This window comes from Phalacrocorax aristotelis, chromosome 8 (assembly GCF_949628215.1).
Source record: "Phalacrocorax aristotelis chromosome 8, bGulAri2.1, whole genome shotgun sequence".
Classification (NCBI taxonomy): Eukaryota; Metazoa; Chordata; class Aves; order Suliformes; family Phalacrocoracidae; genus Phalacrocorax; species Phalacrocorax aristotelis.
This window is the reverse complement of record NC_134283.1, coordinates 21,524,836-21,543,819: the sequence shown is the minus strand read 5'-3', so window position 1 is coordinate 21,543,819 and position 18,984 is coordinate 21,524,836. Positions and strand designations below refer to the sequence as shown.

General features: G+C 46.5%; 1 protein-coding gene across 2 annotated transcripts in view; it reads right to left on the bottom strand.

Annotated features, from left to right (window-relative positions):
- Positions 1 to 18,984, bottom strand: part of GNAO1 (G protein subunit alpha o1) — a 146,369-nt gene that overhangs the window by 80,478 nt on the left and 46,907 nt on the right. For both annotated transcript variants that reach the window (XM_075101739.1, XM_075101738.1), the window contains exon 3: positions 14,904 to 15,045. In XM_075101739.1, the coding sequence (XP_074957840.1) occupies positions 14,904 to 15,045 (142 nt within the window). The remainder of the gene's footprint in view (positions 1 to 14,903; positions 15,046 to 18,984) is intronic.

The window sequence follows — 18,984 nt, the reverse complement described above, 5'->3', positions numbered from 1 at the left end:
GGAAGCCTAACTCCATACAAATAGTCTTGAGCAGTGTATATGGCGCAAAAGGCTTCTGGCTTCTGGCCACGCTTTCAGAGGGGTGTTGAGCGGGAGGTGTGTGCTCAGGGTGTGTTGGAAGTGAGCACAACAGCATTGCTGTCTCTCCGCAGAGGGGCACTGCGGCATTTTGAAGCCCAGGGATGAAGGCCTGGTGGTGAGGATGGTCCGCATGAGCCATCTGCCCTTTTGGGTCGCTCTCTGCCACACTGTGTCATATCTGCAGAGGCAGAGCCTGCTCTTGGAGACAAGCCATTCCCAGTGATAATGCATGGGACAGCTTTAGCCCTGTTTATTTCATCCTGTCCTAGTCAAAAGCTCAACTTGTGGGTGAAAGGAATAGCTATTCACAGAGCTAGGAAGGTACATGCAGATCTGACATTTAGAACAACCTTTTACAGTTACGGAGATGCTACTTTTACCACTCCACTACTTGATATCCTTTTTAGCATTCAGCTAGAACCTACTACCCCTTTCTTTCCTGTAAGAACAGGAGGCAACCACCTGAGAAGTTTGCTGGTGGTCCTACATGTGAAATTGGATCTCATTTCCTTCTGGACGTCAAGTGCTTTATTTGTGACTGCTTCTAGAATATGTCTATCCAGATTTAGGTGCTAGGCACTGCTTCAGATGCCCTGGATTTATAGCTTTAATTTTGTGTGTGTGCACCAAGGTGCTGACAGTTCAGCTAATTGTTTCACACAACGTCCTGATGTCTGGTTCAAACCCACTATTACAGTAACCCACAACAGAGGCCAAGGGCTGGGTCTCTGTGGCTTTGGAAGAATTTAATCTCTCAGAGCTAACACCTTTACTGCAAGCATTAACGGGCACTTTTCATTAGCAACCTCCTCTTCCAGGACAACTGAGCGGAAACAGAAATTAAGTCGGTGTCTCCCTGTGGTGTGCCTGGAATTGGGTTGCTGTTTGCAGAGGATACTTGAGAGAAGCTCACCTGAATCCTGACACTCACTATGGAAGGAAGCACCGACGCTTCCCCCAGCTCCTGCCCCAGAGGAGAGGAGCTGTCTGGTTCAGTGAGGAAGAAATAGAGCAAAGTCAGCCTCATCCCTGCCCACCTGAGAAGATCCCAGTCTTTAGCCTGTGGATGATCACTCCTCTGCTAGAACAGCCAAGAGAAGAATCCAGTTCAGTGCTGGTGAGTGGGATAGGGACAAATGGTTCACTGGAAACTGTCCTGGCACTATTAAACCTCCTTCCTTGTGTTGAGTGTAGCAATCTGATCAGTAACTCCTCGTCTGAACAAGGAACTGCATAATCAGTATGAAGGGAAATCTGATTTTTCTGGCTCAGGGAACTTGCTGGACTAATTCTCCTGATCCCAGGCAACACTCTACAGCTTCTTATGGAAAAGGGCTTATAACTGCATGGTGTGGTGGTGCTGCCTGATGCGTATAATAGGGTTTGTAAGGGCTGCTGGAGATGAACATCTGTTTACGTCTGGAATTTAACTCGCAAAAAGCTGGTGCTTTGCGGTGGACTCAGCCCCTGACCTCGGTTCTCTTCCTAAAGGGTCACTGAAGACTCACTTAGCACTGGAACTAATTCCTGGCGATCTCTTGGAGGATTTCACGGCAAGTCAGATAATGATAGTGTGGAGATAGGCTTCCCCTCCCCATCAGCCCCTGCTGTTTATTCGCTGCCCACTCTTTCTTTGCAAAGTTTATGGCAAAGGAAAAAGAGACATTGACTGTCCACTCACTCCATCCTTTGTGCTCTTGGATCGGCCCAGAGAAATGAAGCTGAAAATGCATGCTGACAAGCAGAATGGCCCCAAAACTGGGGTCTTGTCTGCCCAGGATTTTACGGGACAGATGATTAGCGGTAGAAAGGCAGGTAGAAAAGCAGGTAGATGCTGCCTGTGTGGATTACTATTAGCAGCTCTGTCCTCATAATCTTTCTTCTTCCAAATAAATCTATGAGCTGATCATGCTTTCTGGTTTGAAATGTGCTGGACACGGCTCACTCCTTGGCTTTACCATGCAGTGGTGCCCAGGGAAGGAACACTGGAGACATCTGCATGCGGTGGCGTGGCTGGCTTGTGGTTGCAGGCTGCTGGGGGACCTCGAGTGTGGCAACTGCCTGAACAGGGCCAGGCTTTGCACCCTATGGCTCCTTCAAGTATGGGAAGAAGGGAGCCAGAAAAGGGGTGTCTGCCCAAGAGGTGGCTTTTAAGGCGATTCAATACAGTAAAATGTCTGTGTATACAGCCCATGACTGTGAAATAGGTAGAGGTATAGTTTGGGTCCCGCTCCTCTTAGTTTCTGAAACCTCACAGCCTGAGAGCCTTAATGCTGAAATTGTTCAGAGTCCTCATGCTGAGGAATAGGCTGCCTCCTCCTGGTACATAATTCAGGGCCTTAGGGTTGAGGTTGTTTTCTGTGTTTACTTTTTTTTTTGCTTGGATCACCAACAAGAGATAGCAGATGCTTGTCTCTTAGTCCACAATGACATAAAAAGCAGCTCAGCTAAAAGCTCAGCCCTGCGGAGCCTTGTGTGCTGCTACAAATCATCCTATAGCCTTCCCTGAGGTTTTGTTCTTAGAGAGAAAGTTGAGAAAAATAAGGATTTTTGCCTACTTACTCGTCACAAGACCAGTCTGAACTTGGCTCATGATCCACTGTAATGCTGAATATGGTCTTTTCAGCCTTGCCGTGTCTTTTGCCTCTGGAGTAAATTAAATACAGAAGCCTGCAACAGCAGCATGCATACACCAACTGCGGACAGCAGATTTAACCCCATGCCATTTCCCAGGTGAAGGATCTCACCAGTGGAAGTGAGCAAGGGAAGACATGTGCGTGCCACAGCAGCTAAGATAAGCAGAAGTTGAACTTGCTAGCAAAAAGCTGTGTGCCTTGGGAGGGGTCGCCTGCAATGCACGTCAAGGGAAGCTGTAGTAAAATAAAAGTCCGTTTAAAACTAAGGGACTCAAACAAGGACAGCACAAATATCACCCACCAGTTAGAAACCTTTGCATGCCTCATAAATATGACAGTGGAACTTGGCAACAGAAAAGGCTTCCTAAGCTTACAGTACCAATAAAAGCAATTAAGGAGAATAAAAGCTGGAAGAAAAATGGATTCGAGACCGTTGGCTAAGGTGCTGGTAAGGTGGTGAGGAAAAACTAGCCTACAATTCCCCCATCTTTGGCATCCACAGAAATTTCTCACTGCGCCTCCAGATAGGTTGTGTTGCCAAAACCTGCCCTGCATAAAAAAAAAAAAGTACACAAATGCAATAACGTGTAGAAGGGAGGAATGGAGATGAGACCTGGTTATCACTTACTCCGAAGAAACTAATTCATAATTTTACAGAACTAACTCAGCCTTACTGGATGGTGACTACTGAGATCTCTTTCTTCTCAGAAAAATTTTCCTTTGTTGCCTGGAATATCATTTACCAGCACTAAAAGGTCTCATAATTTTAAATGAAAACTCAACAAAATTAGCAAGCCAAATATTCTCCTAGCCTCAGAAAATGCTCTCTACTTCTCTGCCGCTGCCTCCTGTTGCTCAGCTTTGATCACACAGAGGGACAGGCATGGGTGGGAACTGGGTTGTGCGGCACTCCCAGGGGAGGGAGCACAGCTGTGTCCCGCTGTGCCCCTCCCAGGGAAGGCTTGGCAAGGAGGCATCCTCCTGTGGAGTGCAGCAGCTGCTGGGAGGTAGGAGGGAATAGGATGGGACCCTTTTTGCTTCCCAAACTATTACCTGTGAAGGCTGTTTTGGAACTGTAAGTCTGCTTGCATCTTCTCTGTTTAATGGATGCTTGTTTCCTCTGTGCAATGTATTCCCCTCCCATCCCTACTTGTAAAACCTCCTAAAATTGGAAGCAATTTCTCTGGAGAACAGTGTCTCACTCCTGTTTTGCTGTGAGCCTAACTAAAAAGTTGTATGAAACGCGTGACCCAACCAGATATCTGTAATGTATATCCAGCAAGTAAAATTGGATTAGTTAACCCCTTCCCACAAAGGAGAAAATGGATCTGAGGGATAGTTTCAAACTGCAGAGGTGAGATCACAAGCAGACAACAACCATACAGCTAACTGGGACATGTTAAGTCTACTCTGGGACTGTTCTTATGTGTCACTTGATTCTCCATTCCCATGATTTCAGTGTAAATCAAGAGTAATTCCCCTCTAATCAATGGAGTTAATCTAGTCTTAAACCAGTCTGTAGTAAAATGAAGAGTTAATTATAAATACCTGACCTAGGGGAATAATTTCTTATCGGGGAAAAGTATCTAGCAACACTCATGCCATCAACACAGACGTAATATGCTGCAAACCAGAAACTCCTACAGCCCTGGAAGATGAAGAGCACAGCAGAAAGGAGGAAATTTGTTCAAAGCCTGTGGGTAAGATTTTGTTTGGCTCCTGAGGGGGTTTTGACACTCAGGAGGGATGTGCTACGCTGCCTGAAGCGATTCCGGGGAGACATGCAGCAGATGTGGGTCTCTCCCAGGGAAGGATGAGGCATCCTGGGGCCCCCAGTGGCTACCTATCAAAACCCCTAAATCAGACACAGGCTGACACATGTGTCCTGCACTTTCTCTTTCTTTGACCACAAGACTAAATATTGCCATGGTGCAAAATGATACTGTTTTACAGCAGCTCTTGAGGCTTTGTTGTTTCTCGTCTTCATTTGAAGCTGGATTTTTTCTTTCCTTTGAATGAAACTCTGGGAACTCCTGCCTGGCTTCCTGCCGCAGGAGTCCTGACGTGGGTGAATGGCATCTTTGGGCTCCTGCTGCCCTGGGTGAGGCTGGTCCCTGCTGCACCCATTGACATCCTCATGCCCCAGTCATTAGGTGAGGCTGATGTCAAAGCAGTAATCACAGCTGTTAACTGAGTTCCCATGCAGTATCTTTAATCAATTACCAATGTACACAATACTGATTAAAAGCTTTAGTAAAACCTGTATTCCGGTAATAAAATCCTCACGTGTGGCAGACCTTCTGCCATCCCCATGACTGATGCAGTACAAGGGAAATGGTCAAGGTACTGCTGTCTCACTATGCCTCTGCTCGAGGGAAGGCAGCTGTCCCCACAGGGGCTGCAAGAGCCCCCTCCCTGTCTGGCTTACCCAGGCTATGAGGAGCAGCCACTCACTTGTGAGGGACAGGTTGCCCCTCAGGAGGAGCAGGGTGGCGTGGGGCTTGGGTGCAGCGTTGGCAGGTTTTACTTTCCTCAAGGGCAGTGTATCAGCTGGGAGCTTCTGCTTCCTTACCTCACCAGCTCAGCAGAATTCCCCTTTTGGAAGGATGCCCTTGGACCCGGTGCTCTTGCAAGAGCACCTGATGTTGTGTCTCCTGGGGGGCTGAATTGCTTTCAGGTCTGTGGCCAGAGCAGACCACAGCAGGAGAATATTGTGTTTTAAGTTTATTAGCACCCAGTGTAAACAAGGACCATGTTCCCCATCCCTCCTCTCCCACATGCCCAGGCACAGCAAGGCAGCTGTCCCAGCTCTCCTTCCTCCCTCCCAAGCTGTCCCAAGCCCAGCCTGCCTGCAGTAGTCTTGCTGTTTTGGAGAAAAGCCTGCACAATCCCTCACTGCAATCCCTGAATAAACATCAAATGACAGAACCAACGGAGAGGTCCCCTCCCAAGACATTTGTTTTATACCTTTTTGTGAGTTACACACCAGAGATCTGTTTAAGGCCAGGGATGCCCTTTATAAATATTTTCATTTTATATCGGGAGACATTAAAATAATAGGAACATCATAGAAGGCATTCAGAAAACAAATATTTTAAATGGCACTCCTAAAACCGGTGAGTAAGCAGCATGACTCAGCAGTGCTTCCCAACCCTTCCCAGAAGAGATGGAAATAAATCCACTTAATAACTGACATGTATTTGAAATGTGCTGAGTAGTTTGTAGTTATCTGCAATTGCTGCTGGGGAGAGCTGACTTGCAGTCATACCTGAAGACAGCACCCTGCTGGCACCAGGCAGCAGGCAGATGCAACCTGAACTTCAGTCTCAAACATGGTTGTGACTTTCTGGAAGGATTTTAGCGAGTGCCTGATCACCCATATAGTCAGAAACACGTATAATCATCTTTGAAGACTCTGCCATGGTGTGTGCTTAGTGCCTCAGCTGCAAAGTACATCAAGTAACTAGACGTATTTTATTTTCTGGCTTACAGGTTTTTCAATCCCTTTATGGACAGAAAGGATCTAGAGAAGGACAAACAGTATCTGACTGTGTTCACCAACACCAGATGCTGCTCAGGGCAAGGCCACTGCTGCCTGCTCTACGGGGAGTCGCTGTGTTGAGCCCCATCGGATAGGCTGAAATCTGCCTTGGCCGGGCCGCACTGCCCTCCAGGAAGGAGCGGATGGTTGTGTGGAGCTGGCCTGCACCTGACCTGCATCCCACCCTGGGAGCAGGAGCTGCCAGGAGGCCCCTTTGTGGGCAGCGGGGAGGTTTTCACCTTCCCGGGGATCTGCTCCAGCTGTCCTCTTCTGCAAAATACTTTTGAACACCTCATCTTTTGTGTTGTCCCACTCTATCACTTTCCAGGGGCTCCCAGAGAGCCATCTTCCACTAGTATCTTGTGGGAATGGAAGGCAGCGCCCTGCCTCTTATTAATTCACGGCTAATATCACACTCCCGTGGCTGCTTTGCTCTCCCCTATGTGCCAACTGCTTCCCTGTCACACCACCTCCCTGGCAGCCCTAACTGCGGCTGCATTTGAATAACAAATCTCAGAGGGGAAGGCAGGCAGCCCTTCTTCCAAGGGAACAGAGTTGTTGGGTTTTTTTCTTCTTTTCAAACTAAAAATACTCCCTGCATCATCAAAAAAAAAAAAAAACAGTAGCAAAACCATAAAGCTTGTGGAGGAAAAACACATCCCCCTCTCAGTGAAAAGAGAGAGCTTGCAAGCTAGGACTAACCTCCCGACAGCACAGGGTCTGCATTTTCACAGATGAACAGGGATGTTGGACAGTTCTGGGGGAGGTGGGGATCCTTTTCAAGGATCCTTTGGAGTACTAGCATTCATTACTCAGAAATCAAGCCTGAAATGGCAGCTGAAAGCAGAGGCACCAGAAAAAAAAAGCAGCTCTAAAGATGGATTTGCACCTGACGAGGTTATGCTTTCCACCAGCCAGGGAGCAAACATGCCAGGAGATTCATCTGACAAGCTTTTTGCCTTGGTGGCTAGCTGAAGAGAAAGGCAATACTCGTAATTTAAAAATCACCTTTCGGTATTTCCTGTTTTCACTGATCCTCCCATACACTGATGTCCTCAGGCCTCCCTTATCCCTCCAGAGTTCTAATGCCCAAAGGGCTGGTTGGCCCTTCAAGAGCAGATTGTCCTGATGGCATGGAGAGAAGAGGGAAAGTGCTACAAGCTTAAGCCCATGTCCAGCTGGAATTTCCTTTCCTGGCACCAGTGATTGCTGCCTTGTCCTCTCACTGTGTCTCTCTGGGGAGACTCGGGCACCATCTTCTTTAAAGCCCTCTTCAGGTGGTGAAAGATGTGATTAGATTCAATCTGGAGCTTGGAGTTGGGGCTAGATGACTGCTCTCTCTCTTATCAACGATCCCCTGAGACATCTCTTTCTGTCCTCTGTTTTTCTTCAAAAGAAAATTAAAAGGCTAATTTTAATTGATGGCATCTGTTCTGGTCAGTGGTTTTATAGGACAGTTAGCTATAACACTAATCTCAGAACTGGGAAGGCATGGATGGCAAGTGTCACCAATCTACAGTGCCTGCCTGAGGCCAAGCGCTCACCAGAGAAACAGATCTGAGTGGCATTTTGAGCTGTGACTCTCCTCTGGCTCACTTAGATATGATGCTGAAGTATATTTTTTTTCCCCAGAAATGTGTTTCTTAGGAACAGGTTTCTGCCATGCAGAGGGACTGGGAGACCAGGTGAACTTCTATCCCACCCCATCCCGACTGCTGCCCATTCCCCACCAGCCCACAGTGTCTGGGAGAACCCAAAAAGCAGACCCAGTGTTTACATTTGAGTGAGGATTAAAGCATTGCCGTGCCAACACCATTGATATCATCCTGAAGCAGGACCAATGTGAAAAACATCATGTTGGCACATCAACTGCTCAGTAAGGTGGCAACTTCCAGAGAGCAGCCTTCCACATGACATGTGTTTCCAACTTGTTATGCGACTGCCACCCACTCTCCCCTGCCTCTTTTTGGCTCCATTTCACATGCCCTTTTTTCACTCCTTAGAATTTTAACTAAAAATGGGTACACTGGGCCACCCTGGGGAAGTTTTGGATTTTAGAGCTATCACTGACTGATAGTCTTCTGCTGGAAGAAAGGTTAGCTGATACTGCCTTTGGGTACAGCGGTGCCTGTGCAATTCAGTTGCTTGCTTAGAGCACCTAGCTGTTTCCACTGCTATTATATTTTCTAGGCTATTTCTATTTGAGTCCCCATTCCTTCCCTTCTCCTCAGGGCTGGTATCATCTCTCTCCTTCATAAACTCAGGATTTCTTCCTGTCCACAAGCACTGTTACATGTTTGCAGAAGACTGGGATTCTGACTGTTGCTCATCACCACTACTGCTGCCCTATAAATAGCTGTAATCGGTGCAGTGCCAGAGCTAAGATCACATTTTAGCCCTAAATGAATGGCCAGTTTCCTACTGTAATTACCCAGGTTGGAAAGGAGGACAGACTGACAAACTTAGCCTAAGTAAAACTCTACATGAAGACTTGGCAACCTCCAACCCTACAGCCTAGTTATTTAATTGGATGGCTCTACTAGGCCAAATTCTGTCTGCAAGAGCAAGCCATGATGTGTTTATAGCCATGACACAAGCTTATTTTGTCTCCCTTCTAAATGCTCTCTTTATTAGTAGCATGACTACAGCAAACCAGACACTGGTTCTGGGGCGATCTTTTTTGCTATATGAAGATCATCGAATGTCATCGACTTGATTTGATGAACATGACTTCAGCTTTGCAGAAGCGCAGAGTCAAGCTGGGCTGTTGCTGCTGCAGCAAAGCAAGGTCTCCCGGGTCTGGCTGAGGGTCTCAGCCAACCTGGCTGGGACATCTTTGAGTTTGACTCTCCCTAAGAGGTAGAGCGAAGTCACGGAAGTAGACTGTTTCAGGCTCTTTTAGTTGATGCAAAGGGCTGTCATAAACTGTCTTCACACTCTGTTGTTACTTTACTGTGATCATTTATTAGGGAAAGATTTTTATATTTTCAGGGACTCAAGAGATTGGAAGGTGGCAAAGGAGGAAGATACATTAGTGGGATGTGGAAGATGGAGCTTTTGCTTAGAGAGACTCCAGAATAAACGCAGCGAGGCTGGTGGGTCACACACCATGCACCATGCACAGAGAGTTCACTCTGGGATTTCCCTTGTTCTTTGCTCTCTCCCTCTTTCTCCTCCTGCCTCATTTTGCAGCAACGATTCGCAATACACGGGCCATCTCAGCCAGCAACAACAAGCCTTTCTTAAACGAGCCAACCATCTCCCCGGCAACAAGGCAGGCTGTGAAAATAAGTGCTTTCCTTTCTGTTTCATGTTTCCCACCTCTCAAGAAATGCCCTGCCTTTCATTTGTCTCCACTACTCAAAAACATGAATGATGGTAACTGAAATGCACCTCATGGAAGGACAAAGAGGGAGATGAACAAGAAAGATGTTTTTGGTCTTAATGGAAGAGTGACAAAACTTTACACCTTAGTGAAGGGCAGGCTGAAATATTTGTCCAGCACTGTTACAGTGATGAACCCAGCTTACCTAGTATAGCAGGAATGGTTATATGTATGCTGTGGCTATTCCATGCAGAGAGCAAGCAGACTTCAGCTGCAGCTGGACATCCAGACAAATGTTGACACCAGGCAAAAATGGGGTAGCTAATGTCCCCCATATGCCACTTTCCCTTTTCTCCCACTCCATCGTGTTCCTCTACAAAGCAGCCCTAAGTTACTGTTCACCGCGGTGAAGTTCCCATTGTTTATAACAGCAGAACAGCAAGGGTTGGCCATATCCCCACTGCAGCATCAGAAACCCAGGAATCCTGCATCCATCCCCCAGATCACCCCATTAGCTACCAGTCAGCAAACAGAGGCCTCCTACCAGCATGGTGGGGCCTGATTAACCTTGCCTGCCCTCCCCAAAGTTATTAGCAGCTTTTTGCCATTTCTCAGAGAGCTTGGGTTAGGGACATGCAGTAGAAGCCAGCTGGTCTAAACAGATACCTGCCTGAAATGAAGTAAAATCCACAAATATCTTGAGCTGACAAGTAGAAAAAGCCAGTTACACAGCAGCAGGTCTTACAAGAGAGCTCTTCCCACATGCTTCTCCCTTCCAGCGACTGGAAGGCAGCAGGGGACAGCAGCTGCACCCCTGGTCCTGCCACTGCCTTCAGTCATGCTACCGTCTTTGGCACATGTGGAGGGGATGAGCTGGAGGCACCAGGTTTCTGTATGCACCCTGCTGTTCAGAAGCAGGTTAGACGCAGCTCCAGTGCATGTGGCCCCCTTTGCCAGCTGCCTCAGGTGGGCTGTTCAATTACACTAAACAGATTTTTTTCTTAATATTTCTAGCCAGTAGTTTAAAATGTCCCAGGAACATCTTTGGTTAGCTCACATTTCAGGAGTTACACACTGTATGCAGCATAAGGTCATCACAGACACATTTTTCTACAAAGCCTGAAAGAAAAAGGTTCCCTATCAAAAATTTTTAACACTTTACTGCTTTATAATTTTCCTTTTCACAGCTGAAGCAGAGAAATTTCCAGACTCCCGCTGGGAAAAAATGTTCAATTTGAAAGTCACCACCTGCCACCTCTGGACCCCAAGCACTGGACCTGTGACCCTGCCACTTCAGACACTTGTATCTGAGCCACGCAACTGATATTGGGATTCTCTGTTGAGTAATTTCTGAACAATTTCTGCCTGTTTCTGTCTGGTTTATGCTAATATGAACACGCTCTACAGCTGTTTTCATACCAGCGTGCATAGGGCGGAGTGCTTGCCTAGGCCGGCTCATTGCTGCCCAGGACCACTCCAAGCTGAGGGCACCCCCAGACCCCCCAGTCTTGCTGTGCCTCTGGCATTTCGCCTGAGTGGGATTGTAGGCGCTGCATTTCCAAGCAGCTTCTGAAGTCAGCATTGACCCACTGAGGAAGAGATTTTACGCTCCTTCTGGTTGGGATTTCTGAAGCCAGACTTCAGAACTGGCTCTTCAAATGAAGAGATGAAATTCCATCACTTCCCTGCCCTTCCTGCTTGATCAGATCCAAACACTTGTACTGACTTCTAGATTCCTGGCTTTAAATCTCTATTTCCCGTTTGCTCTGCCTGGGTACACTGAAAGGGAATCCGTGAGGAGCTTCGTTTATTAATATATTTGCACTTCAGCGAACTGTTTAATCCAGAGGGTACGAGTTACGGCCTGACTCTTTCCTGCCTGTTAATCTGATAATAAGGGTAAGGACTGAGTAGTGCCTTAGTAGTGCCTCTCCAGTGCCAGCTGGAGAGTTGTGAGTACCCTGGTGACACCAAGCCTCTGCCCCTCTTCCTTCATGTAACCCCTTGCTCTTGGCTACTCAGGGATACAGACCTAGCGCAGTGGTGGCCCTGGAGATGAGGAACACCCATGGATGCTGCTCCTCCTGCAGCTGGCTCCTGTCTCCTCCCTGACAACTCCTTTTTCACCTGCCCCCTTGCAACACATAAAGGCTTTATGACTTTGCACTTGCACAGCTTTTCTGGAGTTTCAGACTGACCTTCCAGGCTGTGCACAGTGATAACGTGCCAGAGCTGGCAGGATATGCTCCTGCCTCCTTGCGCTGAAGGACAGGAAACAAGGACCTAGGTGCTGCCCGCAGCCCATAAACCTTTCGTGAGCCAGGCACGCCTGCAAGAAAACCCACTCCCCTGAACAAGAAGCATGTAAAAAAGTGAAATCCTACACGCAGACTGTTTTGTTCTCAACCTGGGGACAGGTCCTTGTCAGCAGAGAGGGTCACCGAGACCTGGAGCATCTGCTTTTTGTGATTTATTTTGCTTTTTTAGTTCATATTTCCTACATTAATCTCACTTTGACTGAAAAAAGCTAAGGGATTTAGTCTGGACTCTTCCCTCAGTCTTTCGCTTCTATTAGACTAACTACTGGAGATATAATTTTGGGCAGGAGAAAAATGAGAACAGTGAGAGAAGGTTTGCTTATTTTACCTAAATAACAAAAGCACAAATCATCTCATTCACTTTTATTAAGTAGGGAAGGATTTTTTTTTCTCCAAACATTGTCAGGGTGCCATTTGGAGGGGCAGATGCATCTCCAGTGAAGTCAGGGTAGGGAAGCTGTAAGCAGCCCCTGGGAAAAACCTGTCCTGGGCCTGTGCCCTCTCCTTTTCTGCTGCTGGATCAGGCTTAAGCAGCCCCAGCCCCAGCTCCCCTTCCTGAGTTCTCTTCTCTTGAGGGCTTAAGTGATGAGTAGGGGAAAATCCCCCACTAAAAGATTTACATTGGAAACCCTTGATTGAGGAATGAATTTTGAAATACAAAAGCTTTGCCTGAAAAGGGATGAACCATGTAGCATAATACTGAACAAATCGCCTGTTTAATGGCCTCTTTATAGTAGCTGTGCATTAATAACAAAAGCGGGGTAGCAGAAGCCATGTGCTTCTTTGTAAGATTAAAATAAATACTAATTCATACTAATGCCAGCAACTTTCTGTGGAGGTTGTCTAAAAGAAAGGAGCAAATGGAAGACCATGGCCTGAGAGACTTGGTTTCTTTCCCCTCCACCTACTGCTGGATGAAGGAATATTATTCCCATCTATGAAGGGAGAAGATACTCTGAATCAGCCCTCCCAGACTGTTGTTTGGTTTATAGTGGTTTATTGCAGGCTTGTCTCTAAACAGTCAGCATGACAGCATTGCAAGACAGGAGAAATTCCTCTAGGACTAAATACCTTAGGGGAAACTAGGTAGGGGAGAACTTAATCTAACTTGCTTTTTACTTTGCAAGGCGTAACTCAGGATCCCTACTGCCATAAAACATAAATTGATGCAAGAGTGGTTCACACTAGACATAGGGAGAAACCTTTTAATCATGCGGACAGTAAAGCAGTGGACCAGGTTGCCCAAAGATGCTGCACACTCTCTGCCCTTGGAGGATTTCGGACCCAACTGGATAAAGCCCTAAGCAACCTGGTTTGACCTCAGAGCTGACCTCGCTTGAGCAGGAGGTTGGGCTAGATGCTTCCTGAGCTCCTTTCCAGCCCACGTTATCGTATGATCCTAGGAACATTTGGCATCTTTTCCACAGGAATATGAACAGATGCAACATTTTGTGCAGCCCAGTACTCCATCTCTCCTTCCTGGCAATCCTGATAACAGCTCTTGCCCTCTACACCCCATACTTTGCCAGGCCTGGCACTAAAGCAGTACTGAGTTTCCCTCCTTGAAAGGACTTCAGGCATTAAAGAAAGAAAATAAATTTTACATTTTAAAGCTGTCTGCCACAGACAGGCTATCAGACATGGAGAATGATTTGTTTCTGTTTGCTTGGGCATAGGTTTTTAGCTGAGACAAGATACGTTGCCTTGCTGAGAGCTGAGTCACCGAGTAATCAACAGATTAATGTATTCAGTTTGAAAGCCATCAGCATTAGTTCTCGGCAAGCTCACAAGAACTCCATTATGGTATCACCTCTACATTTAGGATGGAAATGTCTTCAGGATTTAGAGTTCCTGTGGGAAAAAATCCCTAGATGCAAAGAAATCAAAATATCCCTTTGCAATTGGGAGACATAAGGTACCTCTTCATACAGTGACACCACTGCAGGATTTTGGCACCCTTTCTAGTGAATGCTTTTATTATCAACACTCAGATAAGGAGTTTGGAGTATGTTGTACATCTGTCATTCAATAGTTACCTAAAAATAGTCATGATAAACTCAGTGGCATACAAGACTTGCCTTTACCAGGTCTTTAATCTGAAATTATTTTATTTCCAGTGAAACCAAGTAGTTTTACTTTCTCCAGGATGGAAGCATGCAAAAAGGGTGGTCTTGACTCCTCTAGGGCTCAGAGTTTCTCTGTGTGGGCTTGGACTGAGTTAGAAATGCAAAAAGGAGACACACAGGCTGGCAGGGCACCTCACAGAGGAGCCACTGTTTAAAAATAGGGAGCCGGTTAAAGTAACAACAGAGTAGCAACTGTAAAAGGACAGGCTGGCTGAGGTGTGTGGCATGAGAAGGCTGCCAGACACCACATAGTTATTCTGATAAGACACATGCTAACACTGCAGCCTAAGACCCTCTCCATATAAACCTCAGTGAAGTAAAACCTCCTCTTGTTTGCAAGCGAAATTGCTGTTTGGGTACACTTGAACGGGGCATGTGTGAGTAAAAGCCAGTCAAGCCCCTGCAAAAGTCAAGTTACTTCAAAAAGCTTTCCTATATTAGCAGGGTGGTAGAAGAGATCTGAACAGCAGCAAGACTCCTCCCTGAGACATTTCTCCTTGCAGTCTGTAGACAGGACATGTTCTCACTGTTTCCCCAAGACTGTCAGTATCTCCATCTAGGCTGTTCCTAGATAACAGAATTTTTTTTTACTGGCCTGGCTAGTGCCAGGGCATGCAAGGTTGTGGCTGTTGTAACACAGAGGCCCCCAGGACTACACTTCCTAGCATAGGTGTACAAATGGCACGCCATTTGCAATTGTGCCTATGCCTACGTTGCACAAACTGCATGTGCCATAGGCATACAACAGTGATATAAGTCTTCCCCACTCCCTCCTTTATCCTCCACGGTATTCAGACTGTGCGAACCCTCCTGTCTGTGCTCTGGAGTCTCCAGGTGCTTAGTTCTCTGTACCCAAGCATGGTGATTTTAACTTACCCGTCGCTCCTTATCACCATATTCAATGCCCAAGGTATCCATGGCACGTACAATAGCTGCCAGTGACTGTATAGTGTTGCTGTAGACCACTGGCTTGTACTGCTTCACATCTTCTCCAGAGAAGCCATCCTCGTGGATGATCCTGAAAAAAATGCAAAGGACAAAAACCTCTTGAGAATGTAATTTCAGTGGGGGAGATGTTTAGAAGAGAGCTGTGATCTATTGAAGAGCACATCTGCTAGCTTGATTCACTTAATTTAGTCAGCATTTCTTTTTAAGCCTTTCTGGTTGTTCACCAGTAGTGTGTCTGAGCCCAGTGCCTGGAATTAGCATCCCTTCTGCTCTCTCTCAAGCAGGTTTTGTGCAGGGTTGGCGCACACAGTACCTCCCTACCAACTGAATGGTGAACGCTGGAGGCTGGAGCCTGGACAGCCTCGTGTTCACGTGCTAATTGGTCACAGCGAAGAGGTTTCTAAGTCCTACATTATCTTTCCTGTCAAGGTCTATGAAAGTATGTTCAATGATTCCAATGACCAGATCAAATCTTAAGCACTGAAACAAGTGGTAGAAAACCCTAGTCCTTGCCTAGTCCTTTTCATAGTAACTCCTGGGGTGCCTTACAAAAGAGACCAGAGTTTAAATAGTCGTGCATGCATGGGGACAAAGGCATGGATAAGGGAATTGACTTAGTTGTGTAGCACTTCAAGTATTTACAACCCTTCACACCTCCTCCTTCCTTCCCTCTCCTTTAAAAACAGTACTGGAAGTTTTTCTGCCTAAAGGCATGCTATGTTATCCCTTCCCGAAGCAACATGGGAAGGAGACCCACAGTCCTATCAGCTCTGCACACTAGATACTCTGTGCTTTAGTCCCTTTTAAACTCTGCAAAAGGAACTATTTGATGGAGCAAGTTCTTGTAGTCCCTTGCTCAGGTCAGAATACTGACCCCTGTAACTTCATCTCTAAGTAACTCAAGAACTAAGCCTCGGTGTGTCTAGAAAACAGACAGGATTTGCAGAGCTACCTGTGTTTTACAATAATTCCTGCCAGTGAAGACATAAGTTACGATCCTGTCTCTTAAATATTGTCAGAGAGGATGATCTACTCAGCCAAAATGAAGTCCTTGCTTGCTCATCCTCAGATCACACTGGACAACAGAGAGTCCTTCAGTAACAGATCTGGTCACTGATAAAACCTAGCATCCTGTCTATAACAGGATTTTTGTTTCCTTTTTTGCTAGATCAGATGCATGCAAACCATGGTCCTGACCATTGCTGGCACCCCCCTGGGAAGAGGGAGTGCTAGTGGGGATCATAGTGAGCTTGCAGTAGATACACTGCTGGGATGGTGGTGGAGAACAGGGCTGGATGCCAGCCCCGTGTTATTAACAAATGACTACATGAAGAACAAGGCTGATAGAAACATGCTGACAAAGACACAGATCTACTACCCATGACATGAAGCTCATGGAAAGGTTTTCTAACACAAGCGACGGACTTTCTGCTCTCCCCACCACAACCTTTGCTCACTCATCACTGAACACTGAGGCTCCTGGGAGGAGCTGCTCAAACACCCTCTGAGTCCTGGAAAAATATGACTACAAGCAAAGACAGCCCAAGACAGGCAGTAGTTCAAATTAATTGGTGTCCAGGAAATTTTTAAGCGACTGATCCAAGGAACTGGGCAGACTGCCCTGTTCAGGTACCCCAGCTCCAGGAAGGGGGAATGGTGCCGGCATGCTGGAAACAGTACGAGGGGCTGCTGGCTTATCTCGCCTCGGCTGAGAAGAGCAGGAGCGAATGAAAACCCTTCTGACTTAGCAAATTCAAACTTGCCAATTTGTCAAAATTTTCTCTATAGCTTGTTTTAAATTTGATTAAGAGTTACAGGCAATAGCAGAACCTGTACTTTGTAGCCTTTATTTTGTGTGAATCCAGTGCTTGTGCTGAGGTTTGGAACAGCAGCATTTGAGTAATGGGGAAGGAGGGGGGCTAGCAGAGCCTTGTGTCAGCACCGGATCTCATGGATCATTTACTGTTACTCAGAGAAGTTGCTGAACTGGGAAATGTGTTCTTTGTCAACAGTTGCAGTCAAACCTGGAGTTACGGCTTGCACAAAGCACAAGGATCTGCATCAATCCCCTCTGAAATCAGGCAAGACTGTACATCACCAGTTCCCCCCAGCTATGAGCACAACAGCAAGAAGCTTGGCAGAGCAGGGGTCCTGTGGGTGGCGGGCGGTTAGCAAAGGCATCACCAGAAATAATTGATTCTTTCTGGTTGGTTGGCTCACAGGGTTGGATTTTGAGGCAAAGGGGACTAAATTTTGGTTCTGGGGCAACTAAGAGAAGGAAATGTAAGAGGGGAATATGAAAGGGGTGAGAAGAGGAACAGGCACAACAGGCAGTGTAAGGGACAGAAGAGGATGCAGGTGAAATTTGTTTGGTTCAGCCGTCGACTGTGCTGGTGGAGATCTGAGTGGTGCCCGCACCTTGGGTTGGCTTTTTTTCTGCTTTTCACTGACAGGCATCAGCTAGGCAAAAAAGAGGGCTGAACAGCTGTGGGAGGAAAGAGGTAAGCTTTTGTCTTCTTCAGAGTTTAAACCATCTCTGGCCTTGCACCATTAAGCTGTTGCTTAACATTTTCACTTCTGAATACTCCATGTTTCTAAATATTCCAAGCCAGTAAGCTCTGTATCAAGTAACAGGGCTCCTTGTGCTGAAGGGGCAGAATTAAGTGATGGAGAGTGGTTCTGGTGTCCCTCAGTGAACATACTGCTGACTGGGCAACACACTGACATTGTTCAAAGTGCAGACATAAAAGCATTACTTTTAAAGGGGACAGAAAAGACCATGGAGAAAAAAACAACCCCATTGTTCTTCTGTGCAATCTCTCCAGGAAGGTAGCCACGGCGACTGAAAGCAGCGCTGCGGCTGCCAGTATTGAAGTTTTGCTGTAGGAAGTACCTCTAGATTAATCAACCCTGCGGTTACCACATTACCTAATATCTGAATGAGCAAATCCCCACTGACTAGTGCCATTCCAAAGCCTTCTAGGACACCATGAACTGGTTTATTGCCCTATATGCTTTTAGCAAATGTTTTCCCTCTTGCTTGCCTTGGTGATCTGATGGTTCAACTCTTGTGGCAGCTTCTTCCATAGTCCTTTGGAAATGTTCACACCACTGCTCAGCCATTTGGGGTATACTTTTCTTCTTGCCTACTACTGTGCTTTACCACCTAGAGGACATCTAAAGCTCCAACACTCTTGGGAGGTATATTGTTACAGGGATGGCTTGAGCCAGCTTGTGTGCCGCAGGACCCAAGAAGCAGTGGGATTTGGATACTGTAGTGAGCTGTGACCATTAAAAATGCACAGAGTGTAGGAACTAATAGAACTGAGCAGTATGTCAAGACTGGGAAGTCTTTAAAGGTTCAGGCAGGGTGGGCTAGTCCTTAACCAACCTGCAAATTAATGGGAACAGAGGGGGTTTTAGCACTAAAGATGTGAATCCTCTGTTTTCTAAATGGCTTGTATTCTTTCCTGTGTCTGAAATACAAAGGAAACAGCTGCAGGCAGGTTCCTCTTTGCCACACTGAGCCAATTCTCTCTGGGGCAAATGAAGAAAAGGGATTTAAGAGGATCCCTGGTGCTGTGGAGGGGGGAGACAATGCTGTAATTTTTAAAAGAGATTCTGAGCAACTAAAAAGCCATTTCATTCACCAAGTGGCTAATGAAACACCATGCTCTGAACGGAATGGTGAGAGACAACTGAATCAACCTGTTTGTCTAATGTACCTATAAATGCCTGCTCTATATCTCTCAGCTGTAACAGCAAACCCCATATGTTTGCATGTTATGTTGTCATACTTATTTTAGAATGGCATTAATAGACAGGTATTTGCTGGGGGAAATGGCTCCACTGCAGATCAGATCTTCTGCCATCCCCCAGCAAGTCATTAATCCTGAAGAAGCGCCCAGTGCCTCAGTGATTACTGCTTAATTACAAAATAAATGAAATACTTGGGAAACAGGGGGTGCATTCTGCGTAGCAGCTCACTTTGGCTTCCATTCAACAAAGC